Source organism: Barbus barbus (genome assembly GCF_936440315.1).
Source record: "Barbus barbus genome assembly, chromosome: 2".
Classification (NCBI taxonomy): Eukaryota; Metazoa; Chordata; class Actinopteri; order Cypriniformes; family Cyprinidae; genus Barbus; species Barbus barbus.
This window is the reverse complement of record NC_136730.1, coordinates 30,017,771-30,041,329: the sequence shown is the minus strand read 5'-3', so window position 1 is coordinate 30,041,329 and position 23,559 is coordinate 30,017,771. Positions and strand designations below refer to the sequence as shown.

At 42.4% G+C, this 23,559-nt stretch overlaps 1 protein-coding gene across 1 annotated transcript; it reads left to right on the top strand.

Annotated features, from left to right (window-relative positions):
* The first annotated feature begins 28 nt into the window (after window positions 1–28).
* Window positions 29–23,323, top strand: LOC306842791 (tumor susceptibility gene 101 protein-like). The gene is made up of 10 exons (XM_079373858.1): window positions 29–245; window positions 337–424; window positions 17,676–17,741; window positions 17,878–18,041; window positions 18,128–18,254; window positions 18,402–18,462; window positions 19,643–19,740; window positions 20,379–20,581; window positions 20,788–21,027; window positions 21,146–23,323. Exons 1-10 carry the CDS (start codon window positions 201–203, stop codon window positions 21,233–21,235), a joined length of 1,182 nt encoding a protein of 393 aa, XP_079229984.1. The 5' UTR covers window positions 29–200; the 3' UTR covers window positions 21,236–23,323.
* The last annotated feature ends 236 nt before the right edge of the window (window positions 23,324–23,559 follow it).

The window sequence follows — 23,559 nt, the reverse complement described above, 5'->3', positions numbered from 1 at the left end:
AGTACTGACGCGTCTGTTCTGCGTCATCAGTCATCTGACCGGAAGTGGCTTAAAGCATTTCAGCCGTGGTTTCCTTGTTAGTTGTGGATGCGGTGATTTGATCTTTATGATTATATGTCCATAACAACAACTACATAATTCAACTAATACACTCGGTACAGTCGTTTTAAGTACTACATTAGTTCATAGTCTTTGTAAGCATGACGGCAAATAACGAAAGTTCCCTACGGAAAATGCTGTCGAAGGTAGGCTATGTTAAACACTTGCATACCAGAGAAGTTATTTACAAAGTGTGTTTGTCGTAATATATGGGTAATGTTTTTTATTTGTACACAGGTTTATAAATACAGGGACCTGACAGCACGCGACATAACAAACGTGACATCTCACTATAAAGATCTTAAACCTGTGATGGACAGCTATGGTAAGATTTACTGTGCTGTACTTCAGCCACACTTACAAATGATTCAATGTCATTGCGTTAGTTGTATTTTCAAGAAAGTGGCATTTATTATAAATAAAGATAAATTCTGCTGTATACAAAATAATATATACTTCTGTTTTCATTTTTAAATATATCTATATTGCTAAACATAAAGCAAAAGTATTTTAAGACACTTTGTGGCTGTCAAAAGTTTGAATTTTTTGAAGATATCTCTTGGTTTGATGTTTTGTCGTTTTTTGTGTAGCTTTGGTGCCACAGTGTAACTACATTGTTGAGCCATTCTGATGTTTGAATGTACAGTAGGGAAGAGAGATGTAATGTGTTTAGTTTAGCATATTTTCATATAAGTTAGCTTTATTTAGACAGGGCCCATCAAATATATGTCATGTGTTAGAGATGCACATAAGAAAAATGATGAGCTTGTTTTAAATGCAAAAGCAAAAAGAAAGAAACATGTTTAGGCCGTGTATTTTTTACATGCCATGTCAAAATGATTTTTATTTCAGTGCAAAATTTGAGATATTAGTCATGAATTATTAAATGCTGCATATTTCCTAAAGTTGTAGCTGTAGAGTAATACGTGTCAAATGCTTTAGAAAGAAGATCTTACATGTTTAAAGAATCTGAAGGAGTATTGTCAAAGAGAACCCCACCTTTCAAAGCAAACGATAAATGATTTTTTACTATAAAATTATATACTAAAACTTCAAAGAGGGAATAGTATTTAATATTTCCTTGCTAAATATATATTGCATTGCTTTGAAGTATTGTGAATATTACACGTTCTTATGGCTGGTTTATAGATATGCTGAAGAAACAGAAAATTGTGAACCCAAGTAAGTCAGAAACTTGCTTTCCTGGCTGTACTGCATTAGACTAACTGAGATTTGTCACCACACTTATTTTTGCTCTTTTTATAGCTTCTATTGTCCTCATTTGTGATTCACTTTGGATAAAAGCGTCTGCTAAATGACTAAATTATATTTTATTTTATTTTATTTATTTTATTTCAAATGCATAAGCTTCTCTTAACGACATAGTTCAGCCAAAGATTAAAAAAAAAAATGCTTAAAAAGTGTTCACTCTCAGGCCATCCAAGATGTAGATGAGTAGGTTTGCATGACATCATTTGCTCAGCAGTGGATTGTCAGCAAGGCAAGTTTAAATATAGCACATTTCATATTAGGGCTGCAACTAAAGACTATTTTAATAGTCGACTAGTCACCGACTATTGAAACGATTAGTCGACTAATCGAATAATTATTAAATTTTTCTAAAATTTAGCATGAAATTGCTTTAATTCTGTGGAAAATGATAGTAAACACAAGAAAGAAGGGGGTACTTCAATGAAAAATGCATATTTTATTGAACTTTGCTGCTGATAGGCCGATTCATACTAAAAGTAAATAAAAATGCCCTGTCTAAAACCAATTAGGCACAGTGCTCGGTCAATATAGACATAAATGCATAAATAAAGAAACTCTATAATTTTTATAAAGGACAGGCACATTTGTTTTATAAGAAAAAATTTATTAAAATCAAGTAAACATATTCTTCCTGTAAACCAGGGGCAGGCACATTAGCAGCAATAAAACAGTAAACAAAAATATTAAGTGCATTTTGTGAGAGACATTCAGTGGTCAATCTGTTGCAAAAGAACTTTACAACTCGTCTCAACATTATGAAATCTAACGGTTTTAAAATAAGCTTTCAGAGTCGTCTGAATTTAAGTTGTAAACATGGACTGTGTGATACTACCTGGACACAAACCTGTCATGGTGGACAGACCAAGTTTAAAATCAACATGAGGCTCAGGCTATGTCATTCAGTTTATTCATATTAAGGAAAGTCAGCATATCCACATGGTCTCATGTGAGACTTGCTCTCTTCTGGGAGCAGATATTTCCTGCTGCTGAGAAGATTCGCTCTGCAGGGGTGGATGTTGCAGGAATGCACAGAAGAGATCTTGCTAGGTTTGACAGTGTGGGAAAACGCTCCTCATTTTCGCTCCACCAGCTGAGAGGGTCTTCTTTTTTGGCTATTGGTGGCTCTGTGAAGAACATCTGAAGTTCCCTCCTCACCATTTGGATTTTTTTGTCCTCCTGGGTTTCCTCCTCTTCCTCACTCAGACTGTCAGTGTCAGACTGAAGCAGGTTATCCAGCGCTGACTTTCCCCCTGGGATATGACCCCTCTTCTTCTGCTGTAGCTCCTCAGGGTCATCATGTAGCCCAGTCTTGGCCTTTGCTTCTTTGATAGCAAGAACTTCAACTGTACTTTGCACCCTTGTGCCATCTTCAGGTGAGATAAACTTCAGCTTTCTGAATCTTGGGTCGATGACAGCTGCAAGAACAAGTGGGTTGTCTCTCGCTGCAGACACAGTGTTAAGATTCTCCCATCTCTCACTTATTCCTTTTCCTGCAATGGCTTGAAAGGCTTTTCCTGAGCTTGTCTCAAACTGGGTTTGCTGTATGGACCGTTGCAGCCCTTTGACCAGCTGTGGAAGACATGAAGCAGTAGCATACTCCTGCCCACTGAGGAAAACGGTAGCACATTCAAAAGGCCCTAACCCTTGCACCAGCTCTTCAAGTAGTACCCACTGCTCTGGTTTCAGGTCAAAGTAGTGCTTGCCTCTTGGTGTTACCTCAGGGTCTGAGAGAGTTGCAGTGACTGGCCAGCGCTGCTCCAGGAGTCTTGCTACCATGTAATAGGTACTATTCCATCGCGTACTGACGTCCTGGATCAGCTTGTGCTCTGTGGTGTTCATTTGCTGCTGCTTCTTCAGTTTTGAATTTGCCAGCTCACTTCTCCTAAAGTGCTCAACTAGGTTTCTTGCAGCACCAGTAGCTTTGTTGATGCTGGGCTCTTTGAGGGCACTGTTGACGATAAGTTGGAGGGTGTGGCCAACACAGCGGACTGAAGACCAACCGTGTTTTTCTTCCAGGAGTCGAGCTGCCGCCACCATGTTAGACCCGTTATCATGTACTATTGCTTTAATTTTGCTAGGCAAGATGTCAAATTTCTCTATCACCTCTTCCATCCATATCATGATGTTCGCAGCAGTATGCCTCTCCTCCAGGGGTAGAGTGGCAAGGTTCAAAGTCTTCATTTGCCAGTCTTTGGTGATGAAATGACACGAAACTCCAAGATATGCCTCTGTGGCACGGCTGGTCCAAACATCACACGTCAGTGTGATGGAGCTGTTTACCTCTTTTAGGATCTGCTTTACCTTTAAACACAAAATTTGATTTTTGAAAATATTTAACATGCAAAAACCTACATGTCAACAGAAACTATTCAACATACAAGTTTTACATTTTTAATATTGCAGCTACTATGATTTTACCAAAACAAAGTTATTTCAGCTATTTTAATATATACAGGTCCTTTTCAAAAAATTTGCATATTGTGATAAAGTTCATTATTTTCTGTAATGTACTGATAAACATTAGACTTTCATATATTTTAGATTCATTACAACACAACTGAAGTAGTTCAAGCCTTTTATTGTTTTAATATTGATGATTTTGGCATACAGCTCATGAAAACCCAAAATTCCTATCTCAAAAAATTAGCATATTTCATCCGACCAATAAAAGAAAAGTGTTTTTAATACAACAAAAGTCAACCTTCAAATAATTATGTTCAGTTATGCACTCAATACTTGGTCGGGAATCCTTTTGCAGAAATGACTGCTTCAATGCGGCGTGGCATGGAGTCAATCAGCCTGTGGCACTGCTGGGGTGTTATGGAGGCCCAGGATGCTTCGATAGCGGCCTTAAGCTCATCCAGAGTGTTGGGTCTTGCGTCTCTCAACTTTCTCTTCACAATATCCCACAGATTCTCTATGGGGTTCAGGTCAGGAGAGTCGGCAGGCCAATTGAGCACAGTAATACCATGGTCAGTAAACCATTTACCAGTGGTTTTGGCACTGTGAGCAGGTGCCAGGTCGTGCTGAAAAATTAAATCTTCATCTCCATAAAGCTTTTCAGCAGATGGAAGCATGAAGTGCTCCAAAATCTCCTGATAGCTAGCTGCATTGACCCTGCCCTTGATAAAACACAGTGGACCAACACCAGCAGCTGACATGGCACCCCAGACCATCACTGACTGTGGGTACTTGACACTGGACTTCAGGCATTTTGGCATTTCCCTCTCCCCAGTCTTCCTCCAGACTCTGGCACCTTGATTTCCGAATGACATGCAAAATTTGCTTTCATCCGAAAAAAGTACTTTGGACCACTGAGCAACAGTCCAGTGCTGCTTCTCTGTTCAAAAGTGGCTTGACCTGGGGAATGCGGCACCTGTAGCCCATTTCCTGCAAACTCCTGTACACGGTGGCTCTGGATGTTTCTACTCCAGACTCAGTCCACTGCTTGCGCAGGTCCCCCAAGGTCTGGAATCGGTCCTTCTCCACAATCTTCCTCAAGGTCCGGTCACCTCTCTCGTTGTGCTGCGTTTTCTGCCACACTTTTTCCTTCCCACAGACTTCCCACTGAGGTGCCTTGATACAGCACTCTGGGAACAGCCTATTCGTTCAGAAATTTCTTTGTGTCTTACCCTCTTGCTTGAGGGTGTCAATGATGGCCTTCTGGACAGCAGTCAGGTCGGCAGTCTTACCCATGATTGCGGTTTTGAGTAATGAACCAGGCTGGGAGTTTTTAAAAGCCTCAGGAATCTTTTGCAGGTGTTTAGAGTTAATTAGTTGATTCAGATGATTAGGTTAATAGCTCGTTTACAGAACCTTTTCATGATATGCTAATTTTTTGAGATAGGAATTTTGGGTTTTCATGAGCTGTATGCCAAAATCATCAATATTAAAACAATAAAAGGCTTGAACTACTTCAGTTGTGTTGTAATGAATCTAAAATATATGAAAGTCTAATGTTTATCAGTACATTACAGAAAATAATGAACTTTATCACAATATGCTAATTTTTTGAAAAGGACCTGTGTGTGTGTGTATATATATATATATATATATATATATATATATATAGATAGATAGATAGATAGATAGATATATATATATATAGATATATAGATATATATATAGATAGATATATAGATATATTTATATATAAAATTGCTTTTAAATTAAATTTGTGATTTTTTTTTTTTTTTTTTTTTTTTTTTTTTTTTTTTTTTGTATGAAATATGTCTGACTGTGTGTGTGCATTCTAAACAATTACCTTCAGAAATGTTGTACTGTATTTCTGCTCCATCAAGTGGGTGAAATGGGTTCTGGATGGTAGGATGTAGTCTGGATTGAACTGGGCTATCATTTGTTGAAACCCAGCACCATCGACCATGGAGAGCGGCCTCATATCATAGATCAGCATCTGCAATACTAACTCAGTGAGGGCATTCGCCTGTTGTGGGGTGCACGTCTGCTTCTTTTGCAGAAAGGGATCCATGGTGGCTCTCTTCTTCAGACTGCATGCATTTAATTTAAAATACTTTTGTCAGGCACAGTCGGGCATAACGTTAAATCCTTTTTTTTTTTTTTTTAAGCGAAAATACGCTTATAAAATGTACAATGTACATCCAAAACAAAACGTATTGGCTTCCATGTTATTTAAATCTTACCGAGGCGAGTCAAACTCTGTTTCATTCAACTGTCCGACGTGCTTTCTCTTTAAATGTTCGTGCATCACCGAGGTGCTGCCGTGATACGCAAGGACTGCTTTGCAAACCATGCAGGTAATCTTTTTATTCGCCGTATCCAGGCTAAAATGCTCCCAAACTTTAGATGTTTTGGTACGCGCAGCTGCTGCGTTGGACGCCGCCATTTCTGTATGTTATCGCTCAGCAGAGAAGCCAATGCGCATGTGCGACTCTCGGCAGAGATTGTAATGAAGAGAGATGCCTCACTCGGTCGGAAAAAACATGTCTGGCGACAACTTCGACAATGAAATTCATTGTCGGCTATTTCTATTATCGATTTTTGTCGACAACGTCGACGAATCGTTGCAGCCCTATTTCATACACAATGGTAATTCAAAGTGCTTTACATAAAAGGAAATAAAATAATCATAAAATAATTATCACAACAATAAAACCAAAAATTTTAAAACGTTTAAAATGATTTAAAAATGTATTTAAAATGAGTGTAGACCAGTTAGAAATAAAAATGATTATACATAAAATACAGTGCAGTCAGTTCGGAAGTAGCACAGTGCTCATTCCACAAATGCACAGCTAAACAGATGAGTTTTGAGTCTGGATTTAAATGTGGCTAATGTTTTAGCTCCGCTTTAGGACTCCCCTTGTTTTGTGTGAACCCTTGGTATTTCTAACTGACTCAATCCTAATGATCTGAGTGATCTGTTAGGTTTATAGTCAGTGAGCATATCTGCAGTATATTTAGGTCCTATGCCATTGAGCGATTTATAAACAAGTAAAGGTACTTTAAAATCAATCCTAAATGTAACTGGAAGCCAGGGTAAGGACCGTACTTGGTTACTATCGTAACCTCGGTTCCCTGAGATCGGAACGAGTACTGTGTCTTGCTAAAAACGCTATGGGAAAAAGCCTTTTTTCTCCTTTACTGAAGCCTTATTCAATCACGCAGTGAAACTGCACGATCATTGGTTCATGCAGTGTGTTAAAAACGAACCAATGTGTCGGCAGCGGAGCTGCACGAGCCTATGGCGACGGAGCCTGCCAGATCCCGCCAGAATGGGCGGGGTTATCTGGCTAAATAATCGGCCGTCTCGCCATAGGATCCTCAGGTTTACTTCGACTGGAGCGACGACTGAGTCGTGCAGCTACCTGGCACGGCAAAGTACGCAGTACTCGTTCCGTATCTCAGAGAACCGAGGTTACGATAGTAACAGAGTACGTTCCCTATCGATACTCCACTCGTACTGCGTCTTGCTAAAGACGCTATGGGAACACAATTCAATCACGCCGTGCTATGGTAGAGGAACGACTGTGTAAAATAGCTCCATAAGCATTCCATCAGAATCAGAATCAGAATCAGAATCAGAATCAGAATGAGCTTTATTGGCCAAGTATGTTTACACATACAAGGAATTTGTTGTAGTGACAGAAGCTCCACAGTGCAACAGAAAGACAGTAACAGGACAGGACACAGGTAATAAAACAAATAACAAGAAATAGCCAATAACCAATGTACAAAGCAGCAAAAAAATTAAAAATACACAATATATAATATAATATAGGCGACTATGTATGTACAGGTCAAGTATGTGCAAATTAGAAATGAGAAAAATAAAATAAGTGAGTGTGGTGAATGGATAATGAATTAGTTGTGTGTTCCACGTTTATTTATTGAGTGTTCATGAGATGTATTGACTGAGGGAAGAAACTGTTCCTGTGTCTGGTCGTTCTGGTGCTCAGAGCTCTGTAGCGTCGACCAGACGGTAACAGTTCAAAGAGGTTGTGTGCTGGATGTGAGGGGTCCAGAGTGATTTTGCCAGCCCTTTTGCTCACTCTGGATAAGTACAGTTCTTGGAGAGTGGGGAGGGTTGTACCAATGATTCGCTCAGCAGTCCGAACTACCCTCCGTAGTCTTTTGAGGTCAGATTTGGTAGCTGAGCTGAACCAGACAGTTATTGAGGTGCAGAGGATGGATTCGATGATGGCGGAGTAGAACTGTTTCAGTAAGTCCTGTGGCAGGTTGAACTTCCTCAGCTGGCGAAGAAAGTACAACCTCTGCTGGGCCTTCCTGACAATGGAGTCAATGTGAATATCCCACTTCAGGTCCTGAGAGATGGTGGTGCCCAGGAATCTGAATGACTCCACTGCAGTCACAGTGCTGTTCATGATGGTGAGTGGGGGGAGAGCAGGGGGGTTTCTCCTGAAGTCCACGAACATCTCCACAGTTTTGAGCGTGTTAAGCTCCAGGTTGTTGAGACTGCACCAGACAGCCAGCTCCTTAATCTCCTGTCTGTAAGCAGACTCGTCACCGTCCTGGATGAGGCCAATCAGTGTGGTGTCGTCTGCGAACTTCAGGAGCTTGACAGAGGGGTCTTTAGATGTGCAGTCGTTGGTGTAGAGGGAGAAGAGCAGTGGGGAGAGAACGCAGCCCTGAGGAGCTCCAGTGCTGATGGTGCGAGTGCTGGATGTGAATTTGCCAAGCTTTACTAACTGCTGTCTGTCTGTCAGGACAGGTCCACTGGCAGACGGAGGTGGGGACGGAGAGCTGAGTTAGTTTATTTTGAAGGGTTTCCGGGATAATGGTGTTAAAAGCAGAGCTGAAGTCCACAAACAGGATCCTCACATAAGTCCCTGGTCTGTCCAGATGCTGCAGGATGAAGTGCAGTCCCATGTTGACTGCATCATCCACAGACCTGTTTGCTCTGTAGGCAAACTGCAGGGGGTCCAGTAAGGGTCCAGTGATGTCCTTCAGATGAGCCAGAACCAGTCTTTCGAATGATTTCATGGCTACAGACGTTAGGGCCACAGGTCTGTAGTCATTAAGTCCAGTAATTTTGTGCTTCTTTGGGACGGGGATTATGGTGGAGCGTTTGAAGCATGAGGGGACTTCACACAGCTCCAGTGATCTATTGAAGATCTGTGTGAAGATGGGGGCCAGCTGATCAGCACAGATTTTTAGGCAGGCTGGTGACACACCATTTGGACCAGGTGCTTTCCTTCTTTTGTTCTTCCTGAAGACCTGGCACACATCATCTTCGCTGATTTGAATTGTAGGTGTGGGGGAGAGAGGGGTTGCTGGAGGTGTGAATGGTTGTGTGGAGGGGTGTTCTGGGCGCTTGTGGGGTGATCGTTCAAAACGACAAAAGAACTCGTTTAAGTCGTCTGCCAGGTGTTGATTCTCCAGAGTGCTGGGGGGTGGTGTTTTGTAGCTGGTGATGTCCTTCAATCCTAACCACACTGAAGCAGGATCACTGGAAGAGAATTTGTTCCTGAGCTTGTCAGAATAATTCCTCTTTGCCACTCTGATCTCCTTTTCCAGTGTGTATTTGGCCTGTTTGTACAAGACTTTATCCCCCTTTCTGTGAGCATCTTCTTTGGCCTGACGGAGCTGTCTGAGTTTGGCAGTGAACCATGGTTTGTCATTGTTGTAGAATAGATGAGTCCTGGTAGGAATGCACATGTCCTCACAGAAACGTTATAGAAATGTTACAGTCTTATATGCTCAGAGGGAAGTAGTATACTCGGGCTAAAGCGAGCTGAGCTCATAGAGGTCACGCTCGGCCCGGGTCATTCCTTGTATTCCTCACATACTCAGCACTTTCAGGGCTGAGATATGTAAGGAACCCATCAGAGAGCTTGAGTGCCCGTGCAGTCAAGAGTTCTCCGTTAGGGTTGTTCCCACAACGTAAGTCATACTCATCTAAGCAGATAGGACCCTGGCCTGCAAGGCCGGTACATCCAGCATATAAAACTTTGCAAATGTGGACAGCGAGGCCCAGCCGGCCGCCGCACAAATGTCTGTAATGGACACACCGCTAGACCAGGCCCATGACGAGGCAATGCCTCTAGTCGAATGGGCTCGTACTCCAATGGGGCATTGAAGGCCCAAGGAAGAGTAAGCCAGCGTAACGGCATCCACTATCCACTTAGAGAGTCTCTGCTTCGTGACCGGAAGCCCTTTGGCGCGGTTACCGAAGCTAACAAAGAGCTGTTCCGTGCACCTGAAGGAGGCGGAATGCTCAAAGTAGATCCGTAGGGCTCTAACAGGGCATAACAAAATTAACTCCCGGTCCACCTCGGAGGGAGGAAGCGTGGAGAGTGGGATGACCTGAGCTCTGAACGGAGTGGAAAGTACCTTAGGTACGTTTTTTAGGACGACCTTGGAGTCGTTTGGCCCAAATTCCAGGCAGGCAGGGCTCACAGAGAGCGCCTGCAGGTCTCCTACTCGCTTGACTGATGCTAGTGCTAGTAGCAGAGCAGTCTTCAGCGACAGTGACCGAAGGTTCGTGGACTGGAGCGGCTCAAAAGGAGGGCCCCTCAGGGCCCTCAGCACAGTGGGTAAGTCCCACGTAGGGACAGTAAGGGGCCGAGGCGCATTCAGCCTCTTGGCACCCCTCAGAAAGCGGACGACAGCATTGTCCCTGCCCACTGATTGGCCCGCAATAGGGGCGTGAAAGGCAGCTATAGCCGATACGAACACCCTGAGTGTGGAGGGAGAGCGTCCTTTATCCAGCAGTTCCTGCAGGAAGGACAAAATCACCGCCAACTCAGAAGCAGGGGGGTCCTCACCGTGGTTTAGACACCATTCGGAGAAAACCGCCCATTTAAGGGCATAGAGGCGTCTCGTAGACGGGGCTCTAGCCTCAGAAATGGTATTTAGCACTCGCTCTGGGAGGCTGGTAGGCTCCTGTTGAGCGGCCAGAAGTGAAGCGCCCACAGTTCGGGACGAGGGTGCCACAATAAACCGTTCGCCTGAGAGAGGAGGTCTCGTCTCAGGGGCACGGGCCAGGGGGTTGCGGTTAGCAGCTGGGTCAGCTCTGACATCCAAGGCTGGTTCTCCCACAGGGGGGCCACCAACAAGACCTTGTGTCGTTGATCCCTGATTCGCCTGATGACCTGAGGAATCAGAGCGATCGGAGGGAATGCATAAAGGAGGAGGTTGGGCCAGTCGTGGGCCAACTTGCCCTTGACCTTCGAATAATAGGCTGGGCAGTGAGAGTTGTCTTTGGAGGCGAAAAGGTCTACTTCGGCCTTGCCAAAGATTCTTCAGATCATTCGAACCGTCTGCGGATGGAGCATCCACTCTTCTGAGGGGACGTTGCTCCGTGATAACATATCCGCTCCTTGGTTCAATCTGCCCGGCAAATGAGCTGCTCTCAGCGAGTGCAAGTTGAGATGGGCCCACTCCAGAAGTCGCTTCGAGGAGAGACCTCCCTGGTGATTTACGTAGGACACCACTGACATGTTGTCTGAGCGGATCAGCACATGTCGTTCCTTTAGCTCTGGCAGGAAAAACTGGCAGGCTCGACACACTGCTAGCATTTCTAAGCAGTTGATGTGGAGGTTCCGCTCCGCCTTCGACCAAAGGCCAAAGGTCGGTTTGCCTTCGCACAGCGCCCCCCAACCCATGTTGGAGGCGTCTGTTGTGATAACTTTCCTGCTGCAGACCATCCCTATGGTCACACCCTTTCTGAACCATCGTGGGTTCTTCCAGGGGGCCAGGGCCGTTACACAGGCCTGGCTCACCCTGATGTGTAGGCGACCGTGTCGCCATGCGTGGGGCGGAACCCGTGGTTTCAACCAGCGCTGAAGGGGCCGCATGAGAAGCAGGCCCAACTGTAGCACCGGCGATGCTGCTGCCATGAGGCCCAGCATCCTCTGAAACGCTTTGACGGGGCGAGCGGTGCCGCTCTGGAAGGAGGCTGCGAGCTTTTGAATGGCCAGAGCGCGTTCCGGCGCTAGCACAGCTCTCATCTGAGCTGAGTCCAAAACTGTTCCCAGAAACGACACCCGTCGGCTGGGAAACAGCGCGCTCTTGGCAAAATTGACCCTGAGCCCCAGGCATTCTAGGTGGCTGAGGAGGAGGGCTCTGTGTGAGAGTAGTTGTACCTCTGACTGGGCCAGAATGAGCCAGTCGTCGAGGTAATTGAGAATGCGGATTCCCATCTGCCTGAGAGGGGAAAGAGCCGCGTCCATGCACTTCGTAAAAGTGCGTGGGGCCAGGGACAGTCCAAAAGGAAGGACCGTGTACTGATAAGCCACTCCCTCGAAGGCGAATCTCAAGAATCGTCTGTGATGGGGGGCTATCTGGACGTGAAAGTATGCGTCTTTCAGGTCTAGGGAACAGAACCAGTCTTCTGAGCGAATTTGCGCGAGGATCTGCTTCAGTGTGATCATCCTGAACGACCTCCTCATGAGGGCGCGAGGATGGGCCGGAGGCCGCCATCCTTCTTGGGAACGAGGAAGTAACGGCTGTAAAAGCCTGATTCGCTCTGAGCTGGAGGAACCATTTCTATGGCTCCTTTTTCCAGCAGCGTCATCACTTCTGAACGTAGAACGTGAGCGTTCTCGCTGTCTACAGAAGTGGAGACCACGCCGCTGAAGCGCGGGGGTCTGCGAGCGAATTGGAGTGAGTAACCTCGTTCTATTATCCGTATAACCCATTCGGACACTCCAGGGATGGCCCTCCAGGCCTTGGCCCGCGTGGCAAGGGGCTGGATAAACTCGAGCGACAGAGGCAGGGCGCTCGTGAGAGGAGGAACAGGAAACCCCTAGCCTCGTTCTATTATCCTTGTATCCCACTCTGACACTCCGGGGATGGCCTGCCAGGCCTCGGCCCGTGTGGTCAGGGCTTGAATTTGTTTCGAGTGGCAGGCCGCCTAGCGGGGACCTGAAGCTCGTGATAAGAGGGAGAGGAATGTGCTCTCTTTTGAAAATGTTTGTGTTTTATTTCCTTGCTATAACAGTGATCAGTTGTGTGGGTGCTTTTTGAAAGGGCCCAGTGTTCACAACAGTATTACCACAAACTCATTGCCATCGTAGTGGATGAGGGGAGGGGCCATCTTCACTAAAGAAGGCGAGCCAAGATCAAAGAGTGAAATGCGGGGCTGCTCTGCCGTAAATTCACTCAAGCTTGATCGCTCGAACCCTGGAGCTTGCAGTTTCTTCCCCGAGATAACTGGGAGAGTAGAAACACTAGAGCAGGGGAGGCGTGGCCACCTTCATTGAAGAAAGGGACCGTGAGGCGGCAGGGACAGACTGACGCTTTCATAATGAAAGTAGCGCTGGTAGATCAAAGAGCTGCAAGAGGCGCTAATCCTTAGTGTAAACACACTGGCAGATCAAAGACTGTATGCAGAGTGAAAAACGCGGGGCTATGCCGGCACGAAAAATCACTCAAGCCTTTTTTTTTTTTTTTATATATATATATATATCTGTCTCCTTCTCCGAGGTGACTGGGAGAAGAGAAACGCGAGAGGCGGGGCCGCCCAGTGCAGCATGTTACAATGTGCACAGAAGGATTGAGCCACTCAATGTAATGAGAGGCGCTAATCCACACGCGCTGGCAGATCAAAGCGCTGTATGCAGAGTGAAACACACGGGGCTATGCCGGCGCGAAAAATCACTCAAGCCTGAACGCCCAGCCCCGCGATTTTTACCGTCTTTTTCTCCGAGGTGACTGGGAGAAAATAAACGTGAGAGGGGGGGGGGCTGCCCAGCGCAGCATTTTACAATGCGCGCAGAAGGATTGAGCCACTCAATGTAATGAGAGGCGCTAATCCACATGCGCTGGCAGATCAAGCGCTGTATGCAGAGTGAAACACACGGGGCTATGCCGGCACGAAAAATCACTCAAACCTGATTGCTCAGCCTCGCGAGCTGCTGTTCCTGTCTCCGAGGTGACTGGGAGAAGAGAAGCGGGGGAGGCGGGGCCTGCTACATAGAGGACCGCGAGCAAATCAGGGCAAAGCCCGGCTTTCGGTGAAAGCAGGCTGCCTGTGTGAGCGCCGTCTCAGTGACGCACACACATAGCTTTCCACTCCGGTCCGCCAAAGTGAATAGAGCCGCTCAATGAAGGAGGAGCTCTGATTCTCACGTGTGAATACCGGCGGATCAGAGCGCTGCAGGAAGCTCCGTGGCTCTGATGTTTCATTCTCCGAGCTTTGCTGAGAGAGGAGAAACGGGAGAGCGGAGCTGCCTCCACAGAGGCGGACAGCGAGCGGGAGAGTGAGAATCATACTCGAACGAGCATTCCGTCTCGGTAAGCGCGCAGTCAGTGCGTGGGCGAGACCCAGACAGGCGGCGTGCTCTTTGCTCTTCTGCATCGACAGGCTGTTGCGAGTATGGCGGCAGCGAACAGACCGGGGATTCTGCGGGGCTGGAGCGCGGTGAAAGCGGCGTCTCAGCTGGCAGGAGGTCTCTGGCTCAGCTGCGAGGCGTGTCAACGGCGAGGCGGCTTCTTGGGATCAGCGAAGGCGAGATGTCGTCGCTGAAGGAGAAGAAATCTGAGGATCCTATGGCGAGACGGCCGATTATATAGCCAGATAACCCCGCCCAATCTGGCGGGATCTGGCGGGCTCCGTCGCCATAGGCTCGTGCAGCTCCGCTGCCGACACATTGGTTCGTTTTTAACACACTGCATGAACCAATGATCGTGCAGTTTCACTGCGTGATTGAATAAGGCTTCAGTAAAGGAGAAAAAAGGCTTTTTCCCATAGCGTCTTTAGCAAGACGCAGTACGAGTGGAGTATCGATAGGGAACTGAGGACTGGCGTGACATGCTCAGATTTTCTGGTTCTAGTCAGAATCCTGGCAGCAGCGTTCCGGATGAGCTGCAGCTGTCTAATGGTCTTCTTGGGAAGGCAGTGAGGAGACCATTACAATAATCCACCCTGCTTGTGATAAAGGCATGAGTTTCTTCAAGTCTTGACTGGAAACAATACATCTAATTCTTGCAATGTTTTTGAGATGATAATATGCTGATTTAGTTACTGCTTTGACATGACTACTGAAACTAAGGTCTGTCTCCAGAATCACCCCAAGATTCTTGACTTGATTTTTAGTTGTTTGACCCCTAGAGTCAAGGTATGCATTCACCTTGAGAACTTCATCTTTGTTTCCAAATGCAATGACTTCAGTTTTCTCCTTGTTTAACTGAAGAAAGTTCTGGCACATCCAACTGTTAATTTCATCAATGCATTGGCAGAGGGAGTCAATGGGGCTGTAGTCATTTGGAGATAAGGCTAGGTAAATCTAGGTATCATCAGCATAGCTGTGATAGGCAGTTTGGTACTTTCTCATTATTTGACTTAGTGGGAGCATATACAGGCTAAACAAGAGCGGTGCAAGTATTGAGCCTTGTGGGACTCCGCATGTCATGGACATCCACTTAGACCTATGCTCTCCTATACTCACATAATAACCTCTTCCCTTCTAAGTATGACCTGAACAATTTGAGTACCATCCCAGAAAGCCCGTCCCAGTTTTCCAGTCTCTCTAGAAGTATGTTATGATCGACAGTGTCAAACGCAACACTAAGATCTAGTAATACCAGCACTGATAATTTGCCAGAATCAGAATTAAAGCAAATATCATTTATTATTTTAATGAGTGCTGTCTTTGTGCTGTGATGTGCTCGGAAACCAGATTGAAAATTGTCCAGGTATCCATTTGAGTTTAAGTACAGATGCTGGTCATAAATTGACCATAAATTGGAATATCATGAAAAAGTTGATTTATTTCAGTAATACCATTCAAAAAGTGAAACTTGTATATTAGATTCATTCATTACACACAGACTGATATATTTCAAATGTTTATTTCCTTTAATTTTGATGATTATAACTGACAACTAATGAAAGTCCCAAATTCAGTATCTCAGAAAATTAGAATATTGTGAAAATGTTCAATATTGAAGACACCTGGTGCCACACTCTAATCAGCTAATTAACTCAAAACACCTGCAAAAGCCTTTAAATGGTCTCTCAGTCTAGTTCTGTAGGCTACACAATCATGGGGAAGACTGCTGACTTGACAGTTGTCCAAAAGACGACCATTGACACCTTGCACAAGGAGGACCCAAAAGGTCATTGCTAAAGAGGCTGGCTGTTCACAGAGCTCTGTGTCCAAGCACATTAATAGAGAGGCGAAGGGAAGGACAAGATGTGGTAGAAAAAAGTGTACAAGCAATAGGGATAACCGCACCCTGGAGAGGATTGTGAAACAAAACCCATTCAAAAATGTGGGGGAGATTCACAAAGAGTGGACTGCAGCTGGAGTCAGTGCTTCAAGAACCACCATGCACAGACGTATGCAAGACATGGGTTTCAGCTGTCGCATTCCTTGTGTCAAGCCACTCTTGAACAAGAGACAGCGTCAGAAGCGTCTTGTCTGGGCTAAAGACAAAAAGGACTGGACTGTTGCTGAGTGGTCCAAAGTTATGTTCTCTGATGAAAGTAAATTTTGGATTTCCTTTGGAAATCAAGGTCCCAGAGTCTGGAGGAAGAGAGGAGAGGCACATAATCCACGTTGCTTGAGGTCCAGTGTAAAGTTTCCACAGTCATTGATGGTTTGGGGTGCCATGTAATCTGCTGGTGTTGGTCCATTGTGTTTTCTGAGGTCCAAGGTCAACGCAGCCGTCTACCAGGAAGTTTTAGAGCACTTCCTGCTTCCTGCTGCTGACCAACTTTATGGAGATGCAGATTTCATTTTCCAACAGGACCTGGCACCTGCACACACTGCCAAAGCTACTAGTACCTGGTTTAAGGACCATGGTATCCCTGTTCTTGATTGGCCAGCAAAGTCGCCTGACCATAACCCCATGGAAAACCTATGGGGTATTTTGAAGAGGAAGATGCAATACGCCAGACCCAACAATTCAGAAGAGCTGAAGGCCACTATCAGAGCAACATGGGCTCTCATAACACCTGAGCAGTGCCACAGACTGATCGACTCCACGCCGCATTGCTGCAGTAATCCAGGCCAAAGGAGCCCCAACTAAATATTGAGTGCTGTACATGCTCATACTTTTCAGTTGGCCAACATTTATAAAAATATTTTTTTTTGCATTGGTCTTAATTGATATTCTAATTTTCTGAGATACTGAATTTGGGACTTTCATTTGTTGTCAGTTATAATCATCAAAATTAAAGGAAATAAACATTTGAAATATATCAATATGTGTGTAATGAATTAATCTAATATACAAGTTTCATTTTTTGAATGGTATTACTGAAATAAATAAACTTTTTCATGATATTCTAATGTTATGACCAGCACCTGTAGTTGTTCAGCTGATTTAAAAACTACCTTTTCAATAATCTAACCTATGAAAGGAAGATTTGATATTGGTCCATAGTTGCTCAATATGGTGTTATCAAGATTGCGCTTTTTCAGAAGGGGCTTAACTACTGCAGTTTTCAGGGAGTTTGGAAAAGTCCTAGAAAGAAGTGAGGCATTCACCACTTCTAAGAGATCTGCTTCTAAACAGTTAAGCACACTTTTGACAAAAGATGTGGGAGGTGTGTCAAGATAGCAGGTTAACGATTTAAGGTGCTGTACTGTTTCTTCCAAAATTTTGCTATCAATTGCAAAATTGAATTGGTGAATGGGTGCTGTCAGAATGAGTCCAAACAGCTGATAAAAGCATCACAATAATCCACATGATTGCTTTAAACGTACTTTAAGTATTTTTTGTGTTATGAATAAATTCTGCCACAAGCTATGTAAATGTTGTGTCTAAATGACACCAGTTCCATTTGTATAGTAAATATACAGGTATGTATTATGTGTTGTCCTGCACTCATTTTTTTTGTTTTTTTGTTTCAGTGTTCAATGATGGCTCCACCAAAGAGCTGTTGAGTCTTACAGGAACGGTGCCAGTAAACTACCGAGGTACAGAGAGCACTGCTTTCAAGAAGCGTTTGAGTTTCTCCAACCCTCAGACCTATTTAGCAATCCAGCTTTATCCAGATGAGTCATTTCTTTATGTTGGACCCTTTTCCCAATTTAATATATTCCTCTTCAATAGGAAATGTGTACAACATTCCCATCTGCCTGTGGCTTCTAGACACATATCCATACAACCCTCCCATCTGTTTTGTAAAACCCACAAGTGCCATGATGATAAAAACAGGGAAACATGTTGATGCCAATGGAAAGATTTACCTCCCATACCTGCATGATTGGAAACCTGTGAGTGCCTTTTTTCCCTTTTTATCTTTGTATTTTTAATTTAGGAGGACATACACCAACTTTTTGCTTGTTTTTGTCCATTTTAGCCCCAGTCTGAATTGTTAGGACTGATCCAGGTGATGATTGTAGTGTTTGGAGAGGAGCCACCTGTTTACTCACGGCCCACCACTCAGGCAGCTTACCAAGCATTCCCAGCAACAGGCCCACCTAACAGTGAGCGTAGACTTATATCTGATCATTTTTAGATTCAATGCAGTATTTTGGATCTGATAGAAAACCTATTTTAAAGTTTATGTAACATTTGTAAGATCATTTTAACTTTGGGAATCAGCAATAATTATATAATTCAATGTTTTCCAGCTTCTTACATGCAAAGCACACCAGGGTTGCCTTATGGTCAAGGTCACTCTTCCAATCCAGGGTAAGTGTGCTTTCATTGTGTCAATCACATATTTTGGCCATATGATTGACCAATTCCTACATATATACACTACCATTTAAAAGCAGTACGTATTCAGATATTACTGTTTTACAGTATTCTTATTAAATAAATGCAGCATTGGTGACTTTAAGGCTACACTTTTGAACGGTCGTGTATTTCTCAGACATCCCCCACAGATCAGATCTTGTTACATGTATTTAGACCGCAAAAAACATAGGATTTTGACGTCCTTTCATACGTGGTTCTAAATCCAATACTTATCTGATATCTGGTCATCTGCCCTATGTCTAAACACTCGTATCCAATTCTCCTCTTATTGCACAATATTTCATCATTGTTGTTCATTGTAACAGAATATTCTTCTTTAACTGTGCATGTAATACTGTAGCTCTTAGATAACAAGCAGTTGAGAAATGTCAAGCATGCATTTTTCTGCAAAGGACATTTATTTTTGTTATATCAGGCTGCATACTGTAAATCAAAATACACACAGGTAAAAGCACTATAAGTTACTGACAGACTTGTGAAAATCGCAATACACTCAAAGCAAGTTTTGTGCACACATGAAACAATGTGAAGGATGTGTGAAGGAATTTATTATTAAGCTGAATTAGCAATCTCCTGCATAATACATGGTTTGAATGAACATCTCCACTATTTCCAGAAGACAATAGCAGGAAAAGTACAAACATGCCTTTCATTCGCAATACATTTTCTAAATAGATGTACACTGATGCATTCAATATTTTTTTTGCAATGAACGCTTAATCAGGCTAGATCTAGTTTGAAATCATCACTCGGAGGTGCTCATGCAAGGGTAAGGAGTACATCAGAGTTCCTGTAATGAATCATGAATAGAATTTCCTTCTTTGAATAAATAATTGCATTCTTGTGATATTTTGTATATTTCTAAGGACGTGTAAAATAATGTCAATTTTGGTGATGTTTAGCAACTGTTTACTACTGATAAAAAGTTCTAACTATGCTAGATCACTAACAGGCTTGTGACATGTGATTAATGTAAACACAGGCTTTTTGTGTCTGAAGTGTATATAAAGAGATGGGACAAATTGTTGGGTATGTGTCATTGTGTTACACCTTGCTGTGTAAATGCCAATGAGATTTTACTATATATATTTTCTTTCTGTCTGTCTGCCAGTGGATTTCAGGGCTACCCTTATCCTGCAGTAGGCCCTGGATACCCCACTACCTCAAGCTCCTCTCCCTACACCCCAGTGTCTTCTGTCACTACAGTGGGTGAGCAAGCATCTTACATGTTAAATTAGTAGTGAAATCAAGAATCCAGAAAGACACTAACTCGTGCATTTCTAAACTCCTAAAAGATTTGGGTCATTAAATTGATACGTTTATTTAGCAAGGGTGTATTAAATTGATCAAAAGTAGCAGTAAATGCATTTATAATGACACAAAAGATCAACATTTCAAGTAAACGCTGTTCTTTTGAACTTTCTATTATAATATATATATATATATATATATATATATATATATCACAATTTCCAGATAAATATTAAGCAGTACAACTGATTTCAACAGTTAAAATAAAAATTTCTTTAGAAGCAAATCAGCATATTAGAATAATTCCAGAAGGGTCATGTGACACTGAAGACTGGAGTAATGCTAAAAATTCACAATGGCTTTGCCATCAACGGAATAATTAAGAATTTGCATATAAATATTAAAAAAGTATATAAAAATATTTGCAATATTACTGTTGTTTCTGTATTCTTGATGAGCATTAGAGGCTTCTTTCAAAAACAGTTTTAAAAAATGTTCCCGACCCAGCTTTTGAATGGTAGTGTACATAAACCCATTCCAAAAAAAAATGTACTTTGATACGCTTGCAAACATTTTTGTTTTTTGCTGTGTTTCAGGACCCACCCGTGACGGTACCATTGGTGAGGACACAATCCGTGCATCTTTGGTGTCTGCAGTCAGTGACAAGTTGCGCAGGCGGATGAAAGAAGAGATGGATCGAGCACAGGCAGAGCTAGATGCACTGAAAAGGACAGAGGAGGACCTAAAGAGAGGTCACCAGAAGCTGGAGGAGATGGTGACCAAACTAGACCTGGAGATGGTACATGAGACTTTTTGTAAATTTCGAATTGTACCTTTTTACCTTATTGATACTTGAGCTAATAGTGACTTATGCTTTTACCTCTACTGTATGTATACTTTGTAGTAAATCCTTCTTTTAACAAGGTATTGGCATGAAAACAATGTTTTTGAATATTTTATAAAATAGTAATATATAATAATAATGTTCTTTCCATTGAATTGCAGGCTGATGTGGACAAAAACGTTGATCTCCTTAAGCAGAAAGATGATGAGCTGACTGCTGCTCTGGGAAAAATGGAGAACCAGTCTGAAAAAAATGATATTGATGATGTGATTGTGCCCACTGCTCCTCTGTATAAGCAGATTCTGAACCTCTACGCTGAAGAAAACGCCATAGAAGACACAATCTTCTACTTGGGTGAAGCGTTGCGCAGAGATGTCATTGACTTGGATGTCTTTCTTAAGGTTAGTCTCAACTGTACCCTGTGCTTTTTTTTTTTTTTTTGACATTGTCTAAGCTGTAAAATACAATATTTGAATACATATTAACTCTGAGTATTCTGTTGTGTGTGTTTGTGTGCAGCATGTGCGCCTACTCTCCAGGAAACAGTTCCAACTGAGAGCCCTGATGCAGAAGGCACGGAAAATAGCAGGCCTCAGTGACCTGTACTGACCTGCCCAAATAAATCATTCCCCCCTCTCAGCTGTAACACATGCACTATATGGCAAGGACCCTACATTTTATCCAAGAACAGGAGGTTCGGGACCCTCTTTTTTATAAATCACAGTCTTTCTAGGTACAGAAAGATGTGAAAGGTAACTAATATACCCAGGACCAAAATATTCATGTTTACATTCATATAATCATTATTAAAGACAACAAGTGCGTTGAATATATCTTTATTATGTAAAAAATGAAGTGACCTTTGAGGTTCACCGAGAGGAAAACAATGGAAGGAAATCAAACATTTGCAAGAGATATTTTTGCTCAGCTATGGAGTTTAGCATAGCCTTATAAAAAAAAAAAAAAAAAAACCGCAACCGTTGCACTTTTTGTAACTTGTGCCTCATATTCTTCTAAAGTGTCTTTTCAGAAATAAGGTAAAGGGATAGACGTTTGAGAATTGCATTCAATATGCTCTACCTGAATGTCTTATTTTTAGATCGTTTAATCTCCTAATATGTACCTGTATTGAATAACTCTCTTAAAATCAGCATTTTGTTTTATTTTTAGTAAATCAATCTTAACATCTCAATCTAATTGCATCATTATGCTTTATCATTATCATTATCCACTACCTAACACACCTTTGCAGTCCTGCTTGTGATTTATAGGTGTTGTCAATCATAACATTCTTACAGTTCTTATGCAGTCAGTTTACAAGAATGTGCTTAGATTTCTTGCAGATGTAATGATAAGAATATTATGCAGACATTTTGAGATTTAACTTGTAAATCTATTTGAGATGTGATGCATAAGCCCACAAAGCATGAAGGAAACATTTTCTTTGCAAAGATACTTGGAGTATTGTTAGATTGCTGGTTTAATCATGGATGAAGTGTTTTGCTTACAATCAAGGGAAACGAGGGAATAACAAAGTGATATGCATCTCTTGGCGGTATAAGGGTATTTAAAAATGAAAATCTGAAATAAAAGCAAGAAAAACTCTTAAATCTGGGTCTGCTTATCTAAATGCCTTACACTGCCACATTAGATGTTTAACCTTTGCTTTAGGGTTTTAAAAATGTCAAAATTATAATTATGTAGTTTCATTTCATTTTTTCTTTCTCAAATGTTTTGTTAGTTATCACAATATCACAAACTGCCTATAATACTTGTTACTCGGTGTCACTTGAAAGGAGAAAAGAAAAAATGATATTAATCAACAAGAGACAAATGTAGTTTTTTCTATTTGGTGGTACATTGCAGAATATAATAAGAGCTGCTTTGAACACCTGACCAGGGTTGCCAAATTTGCTGCTTTCCTACGAAAATGTGCTTCTTTCATGCTGTTGCCAGGGGTTAATTTTATTTATTTAATATATTTTATTCCCTCACAGGTTGAATGTCTAAATGATATTTGACAGAAATGCCTGTATTGAAATGTTTTATTTGATCCAATTCATATTCTACCGATGATAAGACTGTGCTGGATGATGAGACATAGTAAAGAGATTTTTGTGAAAGAGGGGCACTGTTGGGAGCCTGACTGTTTTCATTTCCATGGTAACAGTTTGACTGGTCTCTACTGGATTGCTGCTGCTAGTTATTAAAAAGTATGACTTAATCTACAGACACTTCTATTAAAAACCTGTTAGGGATATCCTGACGTTTAATTTTAGGTTGTAGCCTGTAAATAGTTCATTTTCAAGTGGTTCTAAAATAAAAGATTACCACCCCCACCAAAGGAATTTGTTCACCCGCTGTCAAGATATTATAAATGAAAACAGACTATACACACAAATTGAAATGATGTGTAATGCATAACAGTGACCGAAAAAAATGCATTTTACGGAATATCATAGATTAAGTTTTTGTATTTATAATAGTTTAATTGGTCATTGATCGATTTTTGATATGCAGATCTGGCAACCCTGCAACTGTCATCCATTCATGTTTATGCACTCTTGTCATCTAGTAAAGCTGTAGCCTTAGATTTGAAATATAGAGATTAAAGAATTACTGTATTCTTGTATGACATGTAATTCTTCTGTTCTCATACACAAGTTGTAAATAAAACTATTTCAGTTTTTCGACTTCTTTGTAGTTGTTCAAAATTTACTAGTAATTTCTGTGAAAATAATTTCTATACCAATTTTTCAAGTTATTTTTTACTTTAAGGAACAGTGATTCAAAATTTTGTTCTAAATGTAAATCTACTCCTGTCTCTATTGCCTGATGCTCTAAACTCAGCAAACTGAGGAATCATCATATTTGTGTGATATTTTGTGAGCCACTATTGATTCGAACCCATGTCTATCGCTACTAACAACCGG

Coding starts and splice junctions, on each gene's coding strand:
- LOC306842791 (XM_079373858.1), top strand. CDS start 201: ATGACGGCAAATAACGAAAGTTCCCTACGGAAAATGCTGTCGAAG. Junction 17,742..17,877: donor GGTGCCAGTAAACTACCGAG/GTACAGAGAGCA, acceptor CCTCTTCAATAG/GAAATGTGTACAACATTCCC. Junction 20,582..20,787: donor CCAAACTAGACCTGGAGATG/GTACATGAGACT, acceptor ATTGAATTGCAG/GCTGATGTGGACAAAAACGT.